The sequence below is a fragment of the Oncorhynchus tshawytscha genome, linkage group LG29, assembly GCF_018296145.1.
Source record: "Oncorhynchus tshawytscha isolate Ot180627B linkage group LG29, Otsh_v2.0, whole genome shotgun sequence".
Taxonomy (NCBI): domain Eukaryota; kingdom Metazoa; phylum Chordata; class Actinopteri; order Salmoniformes; family Salmonidae; genus Oncorhynchus; species Oncorhynchus tshawytscha.
In genome coordinates, this window is record NC_056457.1 from 36,039,410 (window position 1) to 36,061,379 (window position 21,970).

Here is a 21,970-nt window from a genome sequence, read left to right on the forward strand (position 1 = left end):
TTGTCCTCTAGGTTACAGAGAGATGGTAGTCCCATCCGCCACACTACCAGGTGGGTGGTATAGAGGAGATGGACCCACTGGTTGTCCTCTAGGTTACAGAGAGCTGGTAGTCCCATCCACCAAGCTACCAGGTCTGAAACGGGGTATAGAGGAGATGGACCCACTGGTTGCCCTCTAGGTTACAGAGAGCTGGTAGTCCCATCCACCAAGCTACCAGGTGTGAAACAGGGAAGGGACTCAGGGGGTATGCTGATTTGGTATAGAGCAGACCTAACTCACTCCATAAAATTAATCAAAACAGAAACATTTTACATTTGGCTAGAAATTCAAAATGAAATTATCTCAACAGAGAAAAATGTCCTCCTGTGTGCTACCTATATCCCCCCACTAGAATCCCCATACGTTAATGAAGACAGCTTCTCCATCCAACCCAAACGGGTCACAACTCCTGCAGCTCTGTCGGACACTGGGTATGTACAAAGGAACTGAATAATATTAAGTAATTCATAGATGGAAGGAAAGTAGTGTGGAAACCTACCAAAAAACAATTAGGGAACAACGAATTCAATCCCTTCTAGAAAACTTCCTGGACAAAATGTTCCACTGTAATAGTAAAGGTGTGAACTTGGCAGGAGAACATCTAAACAGTATATTTGACCTCTCAGCTTCCCTATCAAATCTAAACAGTATATTTGACCTCACAGCTTCCCTATCAAATCTAAACAGTATATTTGACCTCTCAGCTTCCCTATCAAATCTAAACAGTATATTTGACCTCTCAGCTACCCTATCAAATCTAAACAGTATATTTGACCTCTCAGCTTCCCTATCAAATCTAAACAGTATATTTGACCTCACAGCTTCCCTATCAAATCTAAACAGTATATTTGACCTCTCAGCTTCCCTATCAAATCTAAACAGTATATTTGACCTCACAGCTTCCCTATCAAATCTAAACAGTATATTTGACCTCTCAGCTTCCCTATCAAATCTAAACAGTATATTTGACCTCTCAGCTTCCCTATCAAATCTAAACAGTATATTTGACCTCTCAGCTTCCCTATCAAATCTAAACAGTATATTTGACCTCTCAGCTTCCCTATCAAATCTAAACAGTATATTTGACCTCTCAGCTTCCCTATCAAATCTAAACAGTATATTTGACCTCTCAGCTACCCTATCAAATCTAAACAGTATATTTGACCTCTCAGCTACCCTATCAAATTTAAACAGAATATTTGACCTCTCAGCTTCCCTATCAAATCTAAACAGTATATTTGACCTCTCAGCTTCCCTATCAAATCTAAACAGTATATTTGACCTCTCAGCTTCCCTATCAAATCTAAACAGTATATTTGATCTCTCAGCTTCCCTATCAAATCTAAACAGTATATTTGACCTCTCAGCTTCCCTATCAAATCTAAACAGTATATTTGACCTCTCAGCTTCCCTATCAAATCTAAACAGTATATTTGACCTCTCAGCTTCCCTATCAAATCTAAACAGTATATTTGACCTCTCAGCTTCCCTATCAAATCTAAACAGTATATTTGACCTCTCAGCTTCCCTATCAAATCTAAACAGTATATTTGACCTCTCAGCTTCCCTATCAAATCTAAACAGTATATTTGACCTCTCAGCTTCCCTATCAAATCTAAACAGTATATTTGACCTCTCAGCTTCCCTATCAAATCTAAACAGTATATTTGACCTCTCAGCTTCCCTATCAAATCTAAACAGTATATTTGACCTCTCAGCTTCCCTATCAAATCTAAACAGAATATTTGACCTCTCAGCTACCCTATCAAATCTAAACAGTATATTTGACCTCTCAGCTACCCTATCAAATCTAAACAGTATATTTGACCTCTCAGCTACCCTATCAAATCTAAACAGTATATTTGACCTCTCAGCTACCCTATCAAATCTAAACATGTCAAACAGTAAAACAGAAGACAATGAACAACAATCACAAATGGTTTGACAAAGAATACAAAAACCTAAGAAAGAAATAGAGAAACCCGTCCAACCAAAAATATAGAGACCCAGAAAACCGGAGTCTACTCCTTCACTATGGTGAATCACTAAAACAATACAGAAATACACTACGGAAAAATCAGGAACAGCACGTCAGAAATCAACTCAATGTAATTGAAAAATCCATAGAATCTAACCACTTCTGGGAAAATTGAAGCACAATAATTGAATAATAACACAAAGAGTTATCTACCCAAAATGGAGATGTGTGGAGAAACCACTTCTCCAATCTTTTCAGGTTCTATAACAAAGAACAAACAGCAAACATATACATAATCAAATACAAATCTTTAGAATCAACTATTAAAGACTACCAGAACCCACTAGATTCCAGAACCCACTGGATTCTCCAATTACATTAAATGAACTACAGGACAAAATACAAACCCTCCAACCAAAAAAGGCCTGTGGTGTTGATGGTATCCTTATTGAAATGATAAAATATACAGACAACAAATTCCAATTGGCTGTACTTAAACTCTTTAACATCATCCTTAGCTCTGGCATCTTCCCCAAAATGTGGAACCAAGGACTGATTACCCCAATCCACAAAAGTGGAGACATATTTGACTCCAATAACTACCGTGGGATATTCGTCAACAGCAACCTTGGGAAAATCCTCTGCATTATCATCAACAGCAGAGTAGTACATTTCCTCAGTGAAAACAACATCCTGAGCAAATGTCAAATAAGGCTTTTTATCAAATTATCATACGACAGACGACGTATTCACCCTGCACACCATAACTGACAAACAAACAAAACAAAGTCTTCTCATGTTAATAAAAAATAAAAATCTTTAGACTCATTTGGCATGAGGGTTATACAAATTGATGGAAAGTGGTTGGGGGAAAAAATATTTGACATTATAAAAATCCATGTACATGTACACAAAAAAACACACTTCTTCACACTTTGCCGTGGGGTGAGACAGGGACGAAGTGTAAGAACAAACCTCTTCAAAGTGGGGTACAGTACCAGTCAAAAGTTTAAACACCTACTCATTCAAAGGTTTTTCTTAATTTTTACTATTTTCTACATTGTAGAATGATAGTGAAGACATCAAAGCTATAAAATAACAAACACATATGGAATCATGTAGTAACCAAAACAGTGTTATTAAGCTACTCAAAATATATGTTTTATTTGAGATTCTTCAAAGTAGCCACCCTTTGCCTTGATGACAGCTTTGCTATATGAACGAATTGGCGCGGGCACTAGAACAGTCTGCAGCACCCGTCCTCACCCTACTAGAATATGAAGTCAAATGTCTCCTGTTTGCTGATGATCTGGTGCTTCTCTCCCCAACAAAGGAGGGCCTACAGCAGCACCTAGATATTCTGCACAGATTCTGTCAGACCTGGGCCCTGACAGTAAATCTCAGTAAGACAAAAATAATAGTGTTCCAAAAAAGTTCTAGTTGCCAGGACAACAAATACAAATTCCATCTAGACACCGTTGCCCTAGAGCACACAAAAAACGTACCTCGGCCTAAACATCAGCGCCACAGGTAACTTCCACAAAGCTGTGAACGATCTGAGAGACAAGGCAAGAAGAGCCTTCTATGCCATCAAAAGGAACATAAAATTCAACATACCAATTAGGATCTGGCGAAAAATACTTGAATCAGTTATAGAACCCATTGCCCTTTATGGTTGTGAGGTCTGGGGTCCGCTCACCAACCAAGAATTCACAAAATGGGACAAACACCAAATTGAAACTCTGCATGCAGAAGTTTAACGTAGAACACCAAATAATGCATACACAGCAGAATTATGCTGTCACGCCCTGATCTTAGTATTCTTTGTTTTCTTTATTATTTTGGTTAGGTCAGGGGGTGACATGGGTGATGTGTGTGTTTTTGTTCCTGTCTAGGGGTTTTGTATGTCTATGGGTGTTTACTAGTCTAGGTGTTATGTACAGTGCCTTGAAAAAGTATTCGGCCCCCTTGAACTTTGCGACCTTTTGCCACATTTCAGCCTTCAAACATAAAGATATAAAACTGTATTTTTTTGTGAATAATCAACAACAAGTGGGACACAATCATGAAGTGGAACGACATTTATTGGATATTTCAAACCTTTTTAACAAATCAAAAACTGAAAAATTGGGCGTGCAAAATTATTCAGCCCCCTAGAATGCTATTTGGCCCTAAACAGAGAGTACACAGCGGCAGAATACCTGACCACTGTGACTGACCCAAAATTAAGGAAAGCTTTGACTATGTACAGACTCAGTGAGCATAGCCTTGCCTAGTGGTAAGAGCGTTGGACTAGTAACCGGAAGGTTGTTAGTTCAAACCCCCGAGCTGACAAGGTACAAATCTGTCGTTCTGCCCTTGAACAGGCAGTTAACCCACTGTTCCCAGGCCGTCATTGAAAATAAGAATGTGTTCTTAACTGACTTGCCTGGTTAAATAAAAGGTCAAATTAAAAATAAATTAAAAATTGAGAAAGGCAGACGTAGGCAGACATGGCTCTCAAGAGAAGACAGGCTATGTGCTCACTGCCCACAAAATGAGGTGGAAACTGAGCTGCACTTCCTAACCTCCTGCCCAATGTATGACCATATTAGATACACATATTTCCCTCAGATTACACAGATCCACAGAAAACGTCCAATTATGAGAAACTCCCATATCTACTGGGTGAAATACCAGTGTGCCATCACAGCAGCAAGATTTGTGACCTGTTGCCACAACAAACACCATTGTATATACAACCCATATTTATGTTAATTTATTTTCCCTTTTGTACTTTTAACTATTTGCACATAATATGACATTTGAAATGTATTTATTCTTTTGTGAGTAAGTTTTACTGTTACTTTTTATTGTTCTTTTCACTTTCGTTTATTATCTATTTCTCTTGCTTTGGCAATGTTAACATATGTTTCCCATGCCAATAAAGCCCCTTGAATTGAGGAGGAAAGAGAGCGAGACAGACAGACAAACAGATCGACAGACAGAGAGACAGACCGACAGACAGAGAGAGGGTGAGTGAGAGAGAGAGACAGAAAGAGACAGACACAGAGAGAGAGAGAGAGAGAGAGACAGAGAGACAGAGAGTCAGACAGACACAGAGAGAGAGAGAGAGAGAGAGACAGAGAGAGAGACAGACAGACAGACACGTGGCAACAGTTTGGGGAAGACCCTTTCCTGTTTGGGCATGACAATGCCCCCGTGCACAAAGCGAGGTCCATAATGAAGATGGTTTGAAAAGATCGGTGTGGAAGAACTTGCCATTGGGATTCATTTTTGGTTTTCTCCTCACCTTTATTTAACCACCAATTGGAACGGTGACTGCGAGTCGGGCCTAATGACCCAACGTCAGCGCCCGACCTCACTAACGCTCTTGTGGCTGAATGGAAACAAGTCCCCCCAGCAACATTCCAACATCGAGTGGAAAGCCTTCCCAGAAGAGTGGAGGCTGTTATAGCAGCATTGTTCCAACATCTAGTGGAAAGCCTTCCCAGAAGAGTGGAGGCTGTTATAGCAGCATTGTTCCAACATCTAGTGGAAAGCCTTCCCAGAAGAGTGGAGGCTGTTATAGCAGCAATGTTCCAACATCTAGTGGAAAGCCTTCCCAGAAGAGAGGAGGCTGTTATAGCAGCAATGTTCCAACATCTAGTGGAAAGCCTTCCCAGAAGAGTGGAGGCTGTTATAGCAGCAATGTTCCAACATCTAGTGGAAAGCCTTCCCAGAAGAGTGGAGGCTGTTATAGCAGCAATGTTCCAACATCTAGTGGAAAGCCTTCCCAGAAGAGAGGAGGCTGTTATAGCAGCAATGTTCCAACATCTAGTGGAAAGCCTTCCCAGAAGAGAGGAGGCTGTTATAGCAGCAATGTTCCAACATCTAGTGGAAAGCCTTCCCAGAAGAGAGGAGGCTGTTATAGCAGCAATGTTCCTACATCTAGTGGAAAGCCTTCCCAGAAGAGTGGAGGCTGTTATAGCAGCATTGTTCCTACACCTAGAGGAAAGCCTTCCCAGAAGAGAGGAGGCTGTTATAGCAGCAACGTTCCAACACCTAGTAGAAAGCCTTCCCAGAAGAGAGGAGGGGGGACCAACTCCTTATGAATGTCGATGAGCGTCTTATTCCAAATTCAACTTTTGGAATAATACTTTTGGTCATGTAGTATAAGTTTACATTACCAAAGCAAGTGAAATTTTTATTTTATTTTACCTTTATTTAACTAGGCAAGTCAGTTAAGAACAAATTCTTATTTTCAATGACGGCCTAGGAACAGTGGGTTAACTGCCTGTTCAGGGGCAGAACGACAGATTTGTACCTTGTCAGCTCGGGGATTTGAACATGAAACTTTTCGGCTACCCTGCCGCCCCTCCACTCTAACCACTAGGCTACCCTGCCGCCCCTCCACTCTAACCACTAGGCTACCCTGCCGCCCCTCCACTCTAACCACTAGGCTACCCTGCCGCCCCTCCACTCTAACCACTAGGCTACCCTGCCGCCCTCCACTCTAACCACTAGGCTACCCTGCCGCCCCTCCACTCTAACCACTAGGCTACCCTGCCGCCCTCCACTCTAACCACTAGGCTACCCTGCCGCCCCTCCACTCTAACCACTAGGCTACCCTGCCGCCCCTCCACTCTAACCACTAGGCTACCCTGCCGCCCCTCCACTCTAACCACCACTAGGCTACCCTGCCGCCCCTCCACTCTAACCACTAGGCTACCCTGCCGCCCCTCCACTCTAACCACTAGGCTACCCTGCCGCCCCTCCACTCTAACCACTAGGCTACCCTGCCGCCCCTCCACTCTAACCACTAGGCTACCCTGCCGCCCCTCCACTCTAACCACTAGGCTACCCTGCCGCCCCTCCACTCTAACCACTAGGCTACCCTGCCGCCCCTCCACTCTAACCACTAGGCTACCCTGCCGCCCCTCCACTCTAACCACTAGGCTACCCCCATATAAATAAACAAAAAAACAAAAGTGAGATTTTTTTTTTTTACATAACAAAATGTACAGTAAACATGGCACTCAAAAGTTTCAAAAGGATAACGACATTTCAAATGTTATATTAACAGCTATGAAGATAACGTTCCTGTGAACACAAAGCTATTCGCAATGGTAACGCTACATCAATAACATGGAAACAAAATGGCGGCCATTGAAAGGGCGAAGCAACACTGTTGGACTTAGTGTTGCACGGTATCCCGAAACCTCAGTACTTTTCCTATACTAGAACATGAAAAACGACACTGTTCTTCTAGAAGTCATGTTACTTTCAGTGCTTCTGTCTAAATGTGTCTCGCATCATACGTGGATTAAGAGGATCAGGTCTGTCAGGTCATTTATCTGAATTCTCAGTCGTAAACTAGCCAGGCTACATCAGCATGCAGCTGACACAGCGAGCCAATTTTGAGAAGCAAGCGAGAGAGTAAATGTAGACAGCAAGGCTTCTAATGAAAACATACCTCCATCTTGTTGACAAAATTGGCTCCAGAAGCAAACTATGGGAATACTTCGCTGACAGAGCAGATGAGGCCCAAACCACCAAAACAAAAGGTGGTTTAAAGCAATGCAGAGGGAGGTTTAGTTCCAAAAGAAGACATGAAAAAAAAAACTACTTCACACATGACATGTTACATTATACTAATGGCAACTAAATTTGAATAATTTTTGACAAGGTTAAACTAGGTTAATATGGGGGTAGGGTTAAACTAGGTTAATATGGGGGGTAGGGTTAAACTAGGTTAATATGGGGGGTAGGGTTAAACTAGTTTAATATGGGGGGTAGGGTTAAACTAGTTTAATATGGGGGTAGGGTTAAACTAGGTTAATATGGGGGTAGGGTTAAACTAGGTTAATATGGGGGTAGGGTTAAACTAGGTTAATATGGGGGTAGGGTTAAACTAGGTTAATATGGGGGGGGTAGGGTTAAACTAGGTTAATATGGGGGGGGTAGGGTTAAACTAGGTTAATATGGGGGTAGGGTTAAACTAGGTTAATATGGGGGTAGGGTTAAACATTAATAACAGGGTTAAACAAAATGGGGGCCAGGGTTAAACTAGGTTAATATGGGGGTAGGGTTAAACTAGTTTAATATGGGGGTAGGGTTAAACTAGGTTAATATGGGGGGTAGGGTTAAACTAGTTTAATATGGGGGTAGGGTTAAACTAGTTTAATATCAGGGTTAAACTAGTTTAATATGGGGGGTAGGGTTAAACTAGTTTAATATGGGGGTAGGGTTAAACTAGGTTAATATGGGGGGTAGGGTTAAACTAGGTTAATATGGGGGAAGGGTTAAACTAGTTTAATATGGGGGTAGGGTTAAACTAGGTTAATATGGGGGGTAGGGTTAAACTAGTTTAATATGGGGGTAGGGATAAACTAGTTTAATATGGGGGGGTAGGGTTAAACTAGGTTAATATGGGGGGGTCAGGGTTAAACTAGTTTAATATGGGGGGTAGGGTTAAACTAGTTTAATATGGGGGGTAGGGTTAAACTAGTTTAATATGGGGGTAGGGTTAAACTAGTTTAATATGGGGGTAGGGTTAAACTAGTTTAATATGGGGGTAGGGTTAAACTAGTTTAATATGAGGGGGTTGGGTTAAACTAGGTTAATATGGGGGTTAAACTAGTTTAATATGGGGGGTTAAACTAGTTTAATATGGGGGTAGGGTTAAACTAGGTTAATATGGGGGGAGGGTTAAACTAGGTTAATATGGGGGTAGGGTTAAACTAGGTTAATATGGGGGGGGTAGGGTTAAACTAGTTTAATATGGGGGGTAGGGTTAAACTAGTTTAATATGGGGGGTAGGGTTAAACTAGGTTAATATGGAAAGGGTTAAACTAGTTTAATATGGGGGTAGGGTTAAACTAGTTTAATATGGGGGTAGGGTTAAACTAGTTTAATATGGGGGTAGGGTTAAACTAGTTTAATATGGGGGTAGGGTTAAACTAGTTTTACAGGGTTAAACTAGTTTAATATAAATTGGGGTTAAACTAGTTTAATATGGGGGGGGGTTAAACTAGTTTAATATGGGGGGGGGTTAAACTAGTTTAATATGGGGGTAGGGTTAAACTAGTTTAATATGGGGGATAGGGTTAAACTAGTTTAATATGGGGGTAGGGTTAAACTAGGTTAATATGGGGGTAGGGTTAAACTAGTTTAATATGGGGGTAGGGTTAAACTAGTTTAATATGGGGGTAGGGTTAAACTAGTTTAATATGGGGGTAGGGTTAAACTAGTTTAATATGGGGGGTAGGGTTAAACTAGGTTAATATGGGGGGGTAGGGTTAAACTAGTTTAATATGGGGGGTAGGGTTAAACTAGTTTAATATGGGGGGGTAGGGTTAAACTAGTTTAATATGGGGTAGTAGGGTTAAACTAGTTTAATATGGGGGGGTAGGGTTAAACTAGGTTAATATGGGGGGGTAGGGTTAAACTAGTTTAATATGGGGGTAGGGTTAAACTATGTTGGGGGGTAGGGTTAAACTAGGTTAATATGGGGGGTAGGGTTAAACTAGTTTAATATGGGGGTAGGGTTAAACTAGGTTAATATGGGGGGGTGGTAGGGTTAAACTAGGTTAATATGGGGGTAGGGTTAAACTAGGTTAATATGGGGGTGTAGGGTTAAACTAGTTTAATATGGGGGGTAGGGTTAAACTAGTTTAATATGGGGGTAGGGTTAAACTAGTTTAATATGGGGGTAGGGTTAAACTAGTTTAATATGGGGGGTAGGGTTAAACTAGTTTAATATGGGGGGGGTGGTAGGGTTAAACTAGTTTAATATGGGGGTAGGGTTAAACTAGGTTAATATGGGGGGGTGTAGGGTTAAACTAGTTTAATATGGGGGGTAGGGTTAAACTAGGTTAATATGGTGGGGGTGGTAGGGTTAAACTAGGTTAATATGGGGGGGGTAGGGTTAAACTAGTTTAATATGGGGGTAGGGTTAAACTAGGTTAATATGGGGGGGTGGTAGGGTTAAACTAGTTTAATATGGGGGGTAGGGTTAAACTAGTTTAATATGGGGGTAGGGTTAAACTAGTTTAATATGGGGGGTAGGGTTAAACTAGTTTAATATGGGGGGTAGGGTTAAACTAGGTTAATATGGGGGGTAGGGTTAAACTAGGTTAATATGGGGGTAGGGTTAAACTAGGTTAATATGGGGGGGTAGGGTTAAACTAGTTTAATATGGGGGTAGGGTTAAACTAGGTTAATATGGGGGGTTAAACTAGGTTAATATGGGGGGTTAAACTAGGTTAATATGGGGGGGTAGGGTTAAACTAGTTTAATATGGGGGTAGGGTTAAACTAGTTTAATATGGGGGGTAGGGTTAAACTAGGTTAATATGGGGGTAGGGTTAAACTAGGTTAATATGGGGGTAGGGTTAAACTAGGTTAATATTTTCCTTGTTTACATTGGCCCGAGGAGCACGCACTCGGGTGACGTCATGACACAGTGGTATCTAATGCTACTATCATACAGATGTGTAAAGACGGGGACACCGACCCACAACACCACGTCGCCCTCTCTTCCTCACCCCTCTCTTCCTCCTCCCGACCCACAACAACACGGCAGGAACAACATCTAGAGACAGAGAGTACTCACTCACACACACACACACAGTTCCATAAACATTAACACATGCTACCGTATCTCTGTTTGACCTCAATCACACGGACGCCATTGATTTGCTTGGGTGCTTCTCATGGAGAAAGATTATATCAGAAGCCAATGTTTTTGAAACAGACAAGAATGGATGGCTGTTACTGGGAAGGATATCAAAACAGAACTAAAACAAGGAGGCATGCCGCTAACCAGTGTGTCTGTCAGTCTGAATATCCCTTAGAGCAAACAGACAGAATAAAGCACTCTGCAACGGGAAAACGGGTTAGCAACAACAACAAAAAACGAGAGCTACTCTTTGGTCAAATTCAGTTCTTCCACGTTTCTTTCCGCTTGCTTCTGTCTGGTTTTTAGTAGTTGTCGAGTGGAGGAAGGTTAATATGGGGGGGGTAGGGTTAAACTAGTTTAATATGAGGGGGGGTAGGGTTGTCGAGCGGAGGAAGGCTCATAAAAATGGCTGGAACGGAGTCACATGGAATGGCATCAACCACATGGAAACTCCCGAGCGATGCAGTGGTCTAAGGCACTCCATCGCAGTGCTAGAGGCGTCACTACAGACCCGGGTTCGATCCCGGGATATATCACAAACGGCTGCGATCGGGAGTTCCATTGGGCGGCGCACAATTGCCCCAGCGTCGTCCGGGTTAGGGGAGGGTTCAGCAGAATTCTGTGAACACGTCTACAGTAACATTTCCTCAAAAACGTGACACTTCCTGTCCAAATCAGCGTTCTATCTTTACGAGATTGTAGAATTCTATACTAGCACTCAACGGACTAACATTCGTTTGATTACCCTTTCGAACTTGGTCAGAAACACAATGGGGGCAAGAACCAAAACCAGTTCTGTGAGCCATTGCCAAAAGCTATGAAATCTGGTTGACTGAAAATCCTTATCCTACTTTGAAGCAACAATAACATTACATTTGGCATATATAAAAAGCTAAAATGTAGTCTGTATACTTGAAAATACACACAAAGGTATATATGAATATGTTTAATAAGGAAATAACCAATTTTGGAGGGGTTGAACTTGGTTGAACTAACCCTAGCAATAACCCATGGAATTGCCCATTTAAAGCTTCGACAAACACAAATATATCAGTCCATCTACTGAACCACAGAAACCTAAAATAATTCTATATTATTCACTCCCTGCCAATTTAGTTATGCTACAATACTTACCCTAAATACACTGCAGCGCCACCCTCACGCTACACTGCCGCGCCACCCTCACGCTACACTGTCGCGCCACCCTCACGCTACACTGCCGCGACACCCTCACGCTACACTGCCGCGCCACCCTCACGCTACACTGTCGCGCCACCCTCACGCTACACTGCCGCGCCACTCTCACGCTACACTGCCGCGCCACCCTCACGCTACACTGCCGCGCCACACTGTCGCACTACACTGTCGCACACACTACACCGTCGCACACACTACACCTCGCACACACTACACCGTCGCACACACTACACCGTCGCACACACTACACGTCGCACACACTACACTGTCGCACTACACTGTCGCACACACTACACTGTCGCACACACTACACTGTCGCACTACACTGTCGCACTACACCGTCGCACACACTACACCGTCGCACACACTACACTGTCGCACTACACTGTCGCACACACTACACTGTCGCACACACTACACTGTCGCACTACACTGTCGCACTACACTGTCGCACACACTACACTGTCGCACACACTACACTGTCGCACACACTACACTGTCGCACTACACTGTCGCACTACACTGTCGCACTACACTGTCGCACTACACTGTCGCACTACACTGTCGCACACACTACACTGTCGCACACACTACACTGTCGCACACACTACACTGTCGCACACACTACACTGTCGCACTACACTGTCGCACTACACTGTCGCACTACACTGTCGCACTACACTGTCGCACTACACTGTCGCACTACACTGTCGCACTACACTGTCGCACTACACTGTCGCACACACTACACTGTCGCACACACTACACTGTCGCACACACTACACTGTCGCACACACTACACTGTCGCACACACTACACTGTCGCACACACTACACTGTCGCACACACTACACTGTCGCACTACACTGTCGCACTACACTGTCGCACTACACTGTCGCACTACACTGTCGCACTACACTGTCGCACTACACTGTCGCACTACATTGTCGCACTACACTACACTGATATACTAACCTCACTACATTCACACTAGTTAGTAGGTTACTGGCAACGAGATGGCCAGAGTGAATTATTTACAAACGCAACCTAAACGCATCGGTAGAAAATATCTAACCACCTGTACCTGGCATGTGTGTAGCTATGAGGTATAGGTCCATACTGATGAGTACTGACCAGGTAGTTGGTGTGTTACAAAACAAGACATGAATACCCACATACCTCAGCAAGCTGCATCCTGGTGTCCACTACCGGGTGTACACTACTGATGTACACTACTGGTGTACACTACTGGATGTATACTACTGGGTGTATACTACTGATGTACAGTGCCTTGCGAAAGTATTCAGCCCCCTTGAACTTTGCAACCTTTTGCCACATTTCAGGCTTCAAACATAAAGATATCCGTACTTCCGGCGCCGACAGAGATGGCCGCCTCGCTTCGCGTTCCTAGGAAACTATGCAGTTTTTTGTTTTTTTACGTGTTATTTCTTACACTAGTACCCCAGGTCATCTTAGGTTTCTTTACATACAGCCGACAAGAACTACTGAATATAAGATCAGCGTCAACTCACCATCAGTACGACCAAGAATATGTTTTTCGCGACGCGGATCCTGTGTTCTGCCTTACAACCAGTGTAACCGAGTGGATCACATGCAGCGACAAAAAAAAAAACGACTCAGAAAAAGAGGGAAACGAAGCGGTCTTCTGGTCAGACTCCGGAGACGGGCACATCGTGCACCACTCCCTAGCATTCTTCTTGCCAATGTCCAGTCTCTTGACAACAAGGTTGATGAAATCCGAGCAAGGGTAGCATTCCAGAGGGACATCAGAGACTGTAACGTTCTCTGCTTCACGGAAACATGGCTAACTGGAGAGACGCAATCCGAAGCGGTGCAGCCAGCGGGTTTCTCCACGCATCGCGCTGACAGAAACAAACATCTTTCTGGTAAGAAGAGGGGCGGGGGCGTATGTCTTATGGCCAACGTGACATGGTGTGATGAAAGAAACATACAGGAACTCAAATCCTTCTGTTCACCTGATTTAGAATTCCTCACAATCAAATGTAGACCGCATTATCTACCAAGAGAATTCTCTTCGATTATAATCACAGCCGTATATATCCCCCCCCCCAAGCAGACACATCGATGGCTCTGAACGAACTTTATTTAACTCTCTGCAAACTGGAAACGATTTATCCGGAGGCTGCATTCATTGTAGCTGGGGATTTTAACAAGGCTAATCTGAAAACAAGACTCCCTAAATTTTATCAGCATATCGATTGCGCAACCAGGGGTGGAAAGACCCTGGATCATTGTTACTCTAACTTCCGCGACGCATATAAGGCCCTGCCCCGCCCCCCTTTCGGAAAAGCTGACCACGACTCCATTTTGTTGATCCCTGCCTACAGACAGAAACTAAAACAAGAAGCTCCCACGCTGAGGTCTGTCCAACGCTGGTCCGACCAAGCTGACTCCACACTCCAGGACTGCTTCCATCACGTGGACTGGGAGATGTTTCGTATTGCGTCAGACAACAACATTGACGAATACGCTGATACGGTGTGCGAGTTCATTAGAACGTGCGTTGAAGATGTCGTTCCCATAGCAACGATTAAAACATTCCCTAACCAGAAACCGTGGATTGATGGCAGCATTCGTGTGAAACTGAAGGCACGAACCACTGCTTTTAATCAGGGCAAGGTGTCTGGTAACATGGCTGAATACAAACAGTGCAGCTATTCCCTCCGCAAGGCTATCAAACAAGCTAAGCGCCAGTACAGAGACAAAGTAGAATCTCAATTCAACGGCTCAGACACAAGAGGTATGTGGCAGGGTCTACAGTCAATCACGGACTACAGGAAGAAACCCAGCCCAGTCACGGACCAGGATGTCTTGCTCCCAGGCAGACTAAATAACTTTTTGCCCGCTTTGAGGACAATACAGTGCCACTGACACGGCCTGCAACGGAAACATGCGGTCTCTCCTTCACTGCAGCCGAAGTGAGTAAGACATTTAAACGTGTTAACCCTCGCAAGGCTGCAGGCCCAGACGGCATCCCCAGCCGCGCCCTCAGAGCATGCGCAGACCAGCTGGCCGGTGTGTTTACGGACATATTCAATCAATCCCTATACCAGTCTGCTGTTCCCACATGCTTCAAGAGGGCCACCATTGTTCCTGTTCCCAAGAAAGCTAAGGTAACTGAGCTAAACGACTACCGCCCGTAGCACTCACATCCGTCATCATGAAGTGCTTTGAGAGACTAGTCAAGGACCATATCACCTCCACCCTACCTGACACCCTTGACCCACTCCAATTTGCTTACCGCCCAAATAGGTCCACAGACGATGCAATCTCAACCACACTGCACACTGCCCTAACCCATCTGGACAAGAGGAATACCTATGTGAGAATGCTGTTCATCGACTACAGCTCGGCATTCAACACCATAGTACCCTCCAAGCTCGTCATCAAGCTCGAGACCCTGGGTCTCGACCCCGCCCTGTGCAACTGGGTACTGGACTTCCTGACGGGCCGCCCCCAGGTGGTGAGGGTAGGCAACAACATCTCCTCCCCGCTGATCCTCAACACTGGGGCCCCACAAGGGTGCGTTCTGAGCCCTCTCCTGTACTCCCTGTTCACCCACGACTGCGTGGCCACGCACGCCTCCAACTCAATCATCAAGTTTGCGGACGACACAACAGTGGTAGGCTTGATTACCAACAACGACGAGACGGCCTACAGGGAGGAGGTGAGGGCCCTCGGAGTGTGGTGTCAGGAAAATAACCTCACACTCAACGTCAACAAAACTAAGGAGATGATTGTGGACTTCAGGAAACAGCAGAGGGAACACCCCCATCCACATCGATGGAACAGTAGTGGAGAGGGTAGCAAGTTTTAAGTTCCTCAGCATACACATCACAGACAAACTGAATTGGTCCACTCACACAGACAGCATCGTGAGGAAGGCGCAGCAGCGCCTCTTCAACCTCAGGAGGCTGAAGAAATTCGGCTTGTCACCAAAAGCACTCACAAACTTCTACAGATGCACAATCGAGAGCATCCTGGCGGGCTGTATCACCGCCTGGTATGGCAACTGCACCGCCCTCAACCGTAAGGCTCTCCAGAGGGTAGTGAGGTCTGCACAACGCATCACCGGGGGCAAACTACCTGCCCTCCAGGACACCTACACCACCCGATGCTACAGGAAGGCCATAAAGATCATCAAGGACATCAACCACCCGAGCCACTGCCTGTTCACCCCGCTGCCATCCAGAAGGCGAGGTCAGTACAGGTGCATCAAAGCTGGGACCGAGAGACTGAAAAACAGCTTCTATCTCAAGGCCATCAGACTGTTAAACAGCCACCACTAACATTGAGTGGCTACTGCCAACACACTGTCAATGACACTGACTCTACTCCAGCCACTTTAATCATGGGAATCGATGGGAAATGATGTAAATATATCACTAGCCACTTTAAACAATGCTACCTTATATAATGTTACTTACCCTACATTGTTCATCTCATATGCATACGTTGATACTGTACTCTATATCATCGACTGCATCCTGCATGTAATACATGTATCACTAGCCACTTTAACTATGCCACTTGGTTTACATACTTATCTCATATGTATATACTGTACTCGATATCATCTACTGTATCTTGCCTATGCTGCTCTGTACCATCACTCATTCATATATCCTTATGTACATATTCTTTATCCCCTTACACTGTGTATGACAGTAGTTTTTTTTGGAATTGTTAGTTAGATTACTTGCTCGTTATTACTGCATTGTCGGAACTAGAAGCACAAGCATTTCGCTACACTCGCATTAACATCTGCTAACCATGTGTATGTGACAAATAAAATTTGATTTGATTTGATTTGATTTATAAAACTGTATTTTTTGTGAAGAATCAACAAAAAGTAGGACACAATCATGAAGTGGAACGACATTTATTGGATATTTCAAACTTTTTTAACAAATCAAAAACGGAAAAATTGGGCGTGCAAAATTATTCAGCCCCCTTAAAACCTCTTAGCGTCCCCTGAGACGTCTGCGTCCCACCCAGCCATCTGGAAATGCAAATGCGCTACGCCAAATGCTAATAGCACTCGTTAAAACTCAAACGTTCATTAAAACACACATGCAGGGTACTGAATTAAAGCTACACTCGTTGTGAATCCAGCCAACAAGTCAGATTATTAAAATGCTTTTCGGCGAAAGCATGAGAAGCATGAGAAGCTATTATCTGATAGCATGCAACACTCCGAAATACCTGAAGGCGACGTAAACAAAAGAATTAGCGTAGCCGGCGCTACACAAATAGCAGAAATAAAATATAAAACATTCATTACCTTTGACAAGCTTCTTTGTTGGCACTCCTATATGTCCCATAAACATCACTATTGGGTCTTTTTTTCGATTAAATCGGTCCATATATACCCAAAATATCGATCTATGAGAAGTGTGTGATCGAGAAAAAAACACAGTTTTAAAACGCTACGTCATTTTTTAAAATCAAAAAAGTTGACGATAAACTTTCACAAAACACTTCGAAATACTTTTGTAATCCAACTTTAGGTATTAGTAAACGTTAATAATCTATCAAATTGATCACGGGGCGATGTGTATTCAATAGCTCCACGTCTTCAAATCATGTTCGGAAATCTCTCTTCCAAAACTTCCTGTCGGAGACCGGATAGAAAGGGGTCTCTCTTCTTCGTTTGACCAAGAAACAACCCCCAGGCAATTCACAAGACTGGCGACATCGTGTGGAAGCTGGAGGACTTGCAATCTCAGCCCCATTTAATTTGGTGTCCCATAGACAATACATGCAAGTGGCGCATTGATATTTTTTCCAGTTTTCAGTGATCAGTTTTTCTTGCGCTTTTCGATGAAACACACGCTCTGTTATAGTCACAGCCGTGATTTAACCAGTTTTAGAAACGTCAGTGTTTTCTATCCACACATACTAATCATATGCATATACTATATTCCTGGCATGAGTAACAGGACGCTGAAATGTTGCGCGATTTTTAACAGAATGTTCGAAAAAGTAGGGGGTAGGATTAACAGGTTTTAAGTTAATACTTTGTAGCGCCACCTTTTGCTGCGATTACAGCTGTAAGTCGCTTGGGGTATGTCTCTATCAGTTTTGCACATCGAGAGACTGAATTTTTTTCCCATTCCTCCTTGCAAAACAGCTCGAGCTCAGTGAGGTTGGATGGAGAGCATTTGTGAACAGCAGTTTTCAGTTCTTTCCACAGATTCTCGATTGGATTCAGGTCTGGACTTTGACTTGGCCATTCTAACACCTGGATATGTTTATTTTTGAACCATTCCATTGTAGATTTTGCTTTATGTTTTGGATCATTGTCTTGTTGGAAGACAAATCTCCATCCCAGTCTCAGGTCTTTTGCAGACTCCATCAGGTTTTCTTCCAGAATGGTCCTGTATTTGGCTCCATCCATCTTCCCATCAATTTTAACCATCTTCCCTGTCCCTGCTGAAGAAAAGCAGGCCCAAACCATGATGCTGCCACCACCATGTTTGACAGTGGGGATGGTGTGTTCAGGGTGATAAGCTGTGTTGCTTTTACGCCAAACATAACGTTTTGCATTGTTGCAAAAAAGTTCAATTTTGGTTTCATCTGACCAGAGCACCTTCTTCCACATGTTTGGTATGTCTCCCAGGTGGCTTGTGGCAAGCTTTAAACGACAATTTGTATGGATATCTTTAAGAAATGGCTTTCTTCTTGCCACTCTTCCATAAAGGCCAGATTTGTGCAATATACGACTGATTGTTGCCCTATGGACAGAGTCTCCCACCTCAGCTGTAGATCTCTGCAGTTCATCCAGAGTGATCATGGGCCTCTTGGCTGCATCTCTGATCAGTCTTCTCCTTGTATGAGCTGAAAGTTTAGAGGGACGGCCAGGTCTTGGTAGATTTGCAGTGGTCTGATACTCCTTCCATTTCAATATTATCGCTTGCATAGTGCTCCTTGGGATGTTAAAAGCTTGGGAAATCTTTTTGTATCCAAATCCGGCTTTAAACTTCTTCACAACAGTATCTCGGACCTGCCTGGTGTGTTCCTTGTTCTTCATGATGCTCTCTGCGCTTTTAACTGACCTCTGAGACTATCACAGTGCAGGTGCATTTATACGGAGACTTGATTACACACAGGTGGATTGTATTGATCATCATTAGTCATTTAGGTCAACATTGGATCATTCAGAGATCCTCACTGAACTTCTGGAGAGAGTTTGCTGCAGTGAAAGTAAAGGGGCTGAATAATTTTGCACGCCCAATTTTTCAGTTTTTGATTTGTTAAAAAAGTTTGAAATATCCAATAAATGTCGTTCCAGTTCATGATTGTGTCCAACTTGTTGTTGATTCTTCACAAAAAAATACAGTTTTATATCTTTATGTTTGAAGCCTGAAATGTGGCAAAAGGTCGCAAAGTTCAAGGGGGCCGAATACTTTCGCAAGGCACTGTATACTACTGGGTGTATACTACTGGATGTATACTACTGGGTGTACACTACTGGGTGTATACTAGTGGGTGTATACTAGTGGGTGTACACTACTGGGTGTACACTACTGGGTGTACACTACTGGGTGTACACTACTGATGTACACTACTGATGTACACTACTGGATGTATACTACTGGGTGTATACTACTGGATGTATACTACTGGGTGTATACTACTGATGTATACTACTGGATGTACACTACTGGATGTATACTCACTGGGTGTATACTACTGGATGTATACTCACCGTGTGTATACTACTGGATGTATACTCACCGTGTGTATACTACTGGACGTATACTACTGGGTGTACTCTACTGGGTGTACTCTACTGGGTGTACTCTACTGGGTGTACTCTACTGGGTGTACTCTACTGGGTGTACTCTACTGGGTGTACTCTACTGGGTGTACACTACTGGGTGTATACTACTGGGTGTATGCTATTGGGTGTATACTATTGGGTGTATACTACTGGGTGTATACTACTGGGTGTATACTACTGGGTGTATAGTATTGGGTGTATACTATTGGGTGTACACTACTGGGTGTACACTACTGGGTGTACACTACTGATGTACACTACTGGATGTATACTACTGGGTGTATACTACTGGGTGTATACTACTGGGTGTATACTACTGGGTGTATACTACTGATGTATACTACTGATGTACACTACTGGGTGTATACTCACTGGGTGTATACTCACTGGGTGTATACTCACTGGGTGTATACTCACTGGGTGTATACTACTGGATGTATACTCACCGTGTGTATACTACTGGATGTATACTACTGGACGTATACTCACCGTGTGTATACTACTGGACGTATACTACTGGGTGTACTCTACTGGGTGTATTCTACTGGGTGTACTCTACTGGGTGTACACTACTGCATGTACACTACTGCATGTACACTACTGCATGTATACTACTGGATGTATACTGCTGGGTGTATACTACTGGGTGTATACTATTGGGTGTATACTACTGGGTGTATACTATTGGGTGTATACTACTGGGTGTATACTACTGGGTGTATACTATTGGGTGTATACTACTGGGTGTATACTATTGGGTGTATACTACTGGATGTATACTGCTGGGTGTATACTACTGGGTGTATACTACTGGGTGTATACTACTGGGTGTATACTACTGGGTGTATACTATTGGGTGTATACTACTGGGTGTATACTATTGGGTGTATACTACTGGGTGTATACTACTGGGTGTATACTATTGGGTGTATACTACTGGGTGTATACTATTGGGTGTATACTATTGGGTGTATACTACTGGGTGTATACTACTGGGTGTATACTACAGGGTGTATACTACTGGGTGTATACTATTGGGTGTATACTACTGGGTGTATACTCACTGTGTGATGGTATTCTGGACACTTTTCTCATTGAGAGTCATTCCAGGGGGCGGATCATTTTGCAAAGCCATTAGTTCCTTTTGTAGCCTTTTCTGTAAGGATAGAAAACAAGTTTCAGCTGTAGCTGGGATACAATAATAGGAGGTGTCTTTTAAGTTGAAAACTACTCGTGTAAACATGATGCGACCGATCGGAGACACAATCCTTGTTCGACAATGAACTAGACAGACTAACAGCTAGCTGAATGTCTCGTAATATCGTCTAATTTAAAGATGAAAATCAAAAAGCTCGGTGTTATTAACACTACAGCTAGTACAGCCTACGCAGTGTTTACCATCGGCTTTGATAGCAACTAGAGGGTTGGATATGAACATTTAGGGTTTCAGCTGGATAAGGTTTCAGGGAATGCAGAAGTAACATCATTAAACTAGTTAATCCACCTAATGAATATCAAGACAAGTTTACCCAGCCGGACTACTACATAATACCGTAAATAGACAAACCACCGTAACGTTAGTCCGCTATCCAGTTTCGCTAGTTCTGCTCCTGGCTGGCATGTCACTACACTCATAATTCGATTTTTATTCCGGTAATCTCGTAAATGACGGTCTCCAACCGAGCACATAACGTTTTAGCTCGATAGTTAGTTATTAAAAACACACTGTGTCAGGTGCAGTGGGGTTTTTTAATTCTATTGATGGTAGGTGCAGGCGTCGAAGTGACACAGTAAACAAATCAGTATACATAATAATACAATTAAAATAATAAATAATGTCTTAACTTGACTTGAAATATCAAATGGAAGAAAGAGAGAGGGGGGAAAAAAAGGAGATATCAGATGAAAATGGAACCTCCGTCAGTAGGTCTTACCTGCATCGACGCCATGATGGAACCCCCCCGCATCAGGACGACGCTACGGCCTCATGTCGTCACATGGGCTGGGGGGGGGGGGGTGTGTTCACAAAACAAAACAGAAATGAATGCACTGAAAACAGTGTTGCCCTTCCCAGTACTGTGTCCGGATGACAGAAAATATAACCAGAGATGCTCGAATGAATCCAGAGTAAGCGCAGTGTAATCGAAAATGTGAATTGGGGGGTGTCACAGAGGGGTTAGAGACAAGCCAGCACGGGGTTGGGGGGGAAAAAAGATAACTGAAGGTCAATGACCTCTAGTAGTGTCAGTGAAATAAAGGGCCCTTTCA

At 43.4% G+C, this 21,970-nt stretch overlaps 1 protein-coding gene across 1 annotated transcript in view; it reads right to left on the bottom strand.

Moving 5' to 3' along the window:
* LOC112240730 (probable ubiquitin-conjugating enzyme E2 W-B) overlaps positions 1-21,743 on the bottom strand; it is a 32,697-nt gene extending 10,954 nt beyond the window's left edge. Inside the window, exons 1-2 of the mRNA XM_042308583.1 lie at positions 21,637-21,743; positions 20,767-20,858 (exon numbers count right to left, since the gene is read on the bottom strand). Coding sequence (XP_042164517.1) covers positions 20,767-20,858; positions 21,637-21,669 — 125 coding nt within the window. The 5' untranslated portion in view covers positions 21,670-21,743. The remainder of the gene's footprint in view (positions 1-20,766; positions 20,859-21,636) is intronic.
* Between the last annotated feature and the right edge of the window lie 227 nt (positions 21,744-21,970).